Source organism: Nycticebus coucang, chromosome 9, assembly GCF_027406575.1.
Source record: "Nycticebus coucang isolate mNycCou1 chromosome 9, mNycCou1.pri, whole genome shotgun sequence".
NCBI lineage: Eukaryota > Metazoa > Chordata > Mammalia > Primates > Lorisidae > Nycticebus > Nycticebus coucang.
The window spans coordinates 50778839-50781272 of record NC_069788.1 but is presented as its reverse complement, the minus strand read 5'-3'; the positions used below and the strand labels follow the sequence as shown (position 1 = coordinate 50781272).

General features: G+C 35.0%; 1 protein-coding gene across 1 annotated transcript; it reads right to left on the bottom strand.

Annotated features, from left to right (window-relative positions):
* Window positions 1-1225: 1225 nt before the first annotated feature.
* Window positions 1226-2179, bottom strand: LOC128593127 (olfactory receptor 2W1). The gene has a single exon (XM_053600901.1). It carries the CDS (start codon window positions 2177-2179, stop codon window positions 1226-1228), a length of 954 nt encoding a protein of 317 aa, XP_053456876.1.
* Between the last annotated feature and the right edge of the window lie 255 nt (window positions 2180-2434).

Genomic DNA, 2434 nt, shown 5'->3' with positions numbered 1-2434 from the left:
CTTTTGCAGGGAGGGCAAGAAACCTTTGCTTCCATGACCCAAATACCTCCCACTAGCCCCCACATTCAATACTGGGGATCAAATTTCAGCATATTAAACATATATGAACCACGACTATGTTGTTCTGACTGGGCAAGTAAATAATTATCCAATGACTCCTTTCACTTCACATTTTAAGTCTTATGAAGTGATGAAAAAGAAAATATTATATACTTTTGGACTCTAGCAATGTCTCTTTCTAAATCTATCTAGATTTGCTATAATTATTCAATAACACACACTCTTAGAAAAAGGTTTCAGACCATAAAAAAACTCAAAGCTTAATTTGAAAGCAATCACATTATCCCATAAAAGTGAAATATTATTTTATGATAAATGGAAGTCAAAAGATTTATTCTTCTATGAAATTCCACTGTGAATATTACCACATTTCTACAAATTCACAAAATTCATAATTTTACAGATGTGTTTCAAAAGCCTAACTGGTCTCAAACTAGTCCATTTCCATTAAGGTTGCAATAATCATGGAATATGTATTTCATGAATGAATGAGAAGTGGATAAGACTGTTGTCTCCTTGAAAAGCCTTTTATTTGTGACTTTTCCCTCCCTGTATGAAGTAGTGATAGACAAAAACATTTTACCCAAGACATTCATATCGAGTTACATTGAACAAAGAGTGAATTGTTTTAGTTGGGGTTTATGACAATTACTGACCTATAGATTGCACTGTCTGCATCAAACACACATAAATCTTTGGATGACACCACAAAACATTTAATGTACAAAATCATTATTTGTATATTACTTAATATATATGCCATAATACACATGAAAACATTCATTCAGATCTATATTTCAGAAGATCTTAGCATGATTGTTGAAAATAAAAAGCCAGGTAACCAAAACAGTTTCTCTAGAGCTTTAGAATAAATTAAATGCTAAACATAAATGCATTAAATTTATGTTTATATTCTCTTTGTGTTATATTTCAACCAAAATGAAAAATTCCTAATCACCAGTTTTTTTTCTGATGTGCCAGTGGTTAGAGATATAAAAGAGCTAAGTAACATGGTAGTAATATTGTTTGCACCCACAAAATATTTGTACATAAGAATTATTATACTAATCTCTATGATTCAGGGATGACTTGCCTCAGTAAAAATTAAAGACAATTAGAAACCATATTTAATTGCCCAATTCACGCTAATCTTTTTCTATGACTTCTAATTCCTCTGTATTTTTGTAGATTTATGGTGAAATCTCACTAGCTTCTTCAGTGCATCCTTCATGTCCTTATTCCTTAAGGTATAAATGAGGGGGTTGAGACTTGGAGTGATGATGGTGTAAAAGAGGGTGAGAAATTTGCCTTGGTCTTTGGAGACACTATTACCTGGTTGCAGGTACATGTAAATAATAGTTCCATAGAAGATGGACACCACAGTAAGATGCGATCCACAGGTATTTATTGCTTTCCGTTGGCCTGCTTTTGAATTCATTCTCAGTACAGCTTTGGCAATGTAGCCATAGGATATTAGAATAAGAATGAGGGGTGTGAGGACAATGACAATCCCTAAAGCAAAAACGGACATTTCAACTGTTGTGGTGTCTACACAAGCCATCTTGACCAAGGCTGGCAACTCACATAAGAAATGATCCAAAAGGTTATTTCCACATGTAGGCAAATTCAGAGTTAGTGTACATAATACTACAGAATTGACCAAACTAATACTCCAGACCATGATAATCATCTTGAGACACAGAGGTGGGTTCATGATTACAAAATAATGCAAGGGCTTACATATAGCTATAAAACGATCATAAGACATAACAGCCAGGAGGAGGCACTCAATGGAGCCCAACCACATATAAACATAGAGTTGAATGACACAACCCACATAGCTGATGGTCTTATCAGGTCCCCACAAGTTAACCAGCATCTGAGGAATGATGCTGGTTGTGAAGCATAGATCTAGGAAAGATAAATTCCTGAGGAAAAAGTACATTGGTGTGTGGAGATGGGAATCCAGGAGAGAAGCAAGAATGATGGCCGTATTACCCACCAATGTAATTAAGTAGAACACAGTAACAACTCCTGACAGGATTATCTCCAGTTTGGGATGGTCCGAGAAGCCAAGCAGAATGAAACCATGTAAAGAACTATAATTGCTTTGGTCCATAGTCCTTCAATGTTTAAATCCTAGGGTGAGAAAGAGGGAGGAGGAAATGGAGCAGGAGGAGAAGGAGGATGGGAAGGAGGAAGAGGAGCAAGGGGAGGAGGCGAAGAAATAATTTGTCAACATGAACTATCTAAGTAATTTGATGAAATACAGAACTAAACAAAGGGAGAGAATTTATGTTAGTAATTGAAAAGTTGATAGGTAAAAAGTAAAAGTTATAGCTAAGTAATTTGGTATTTATTGTAGATTCTTTTG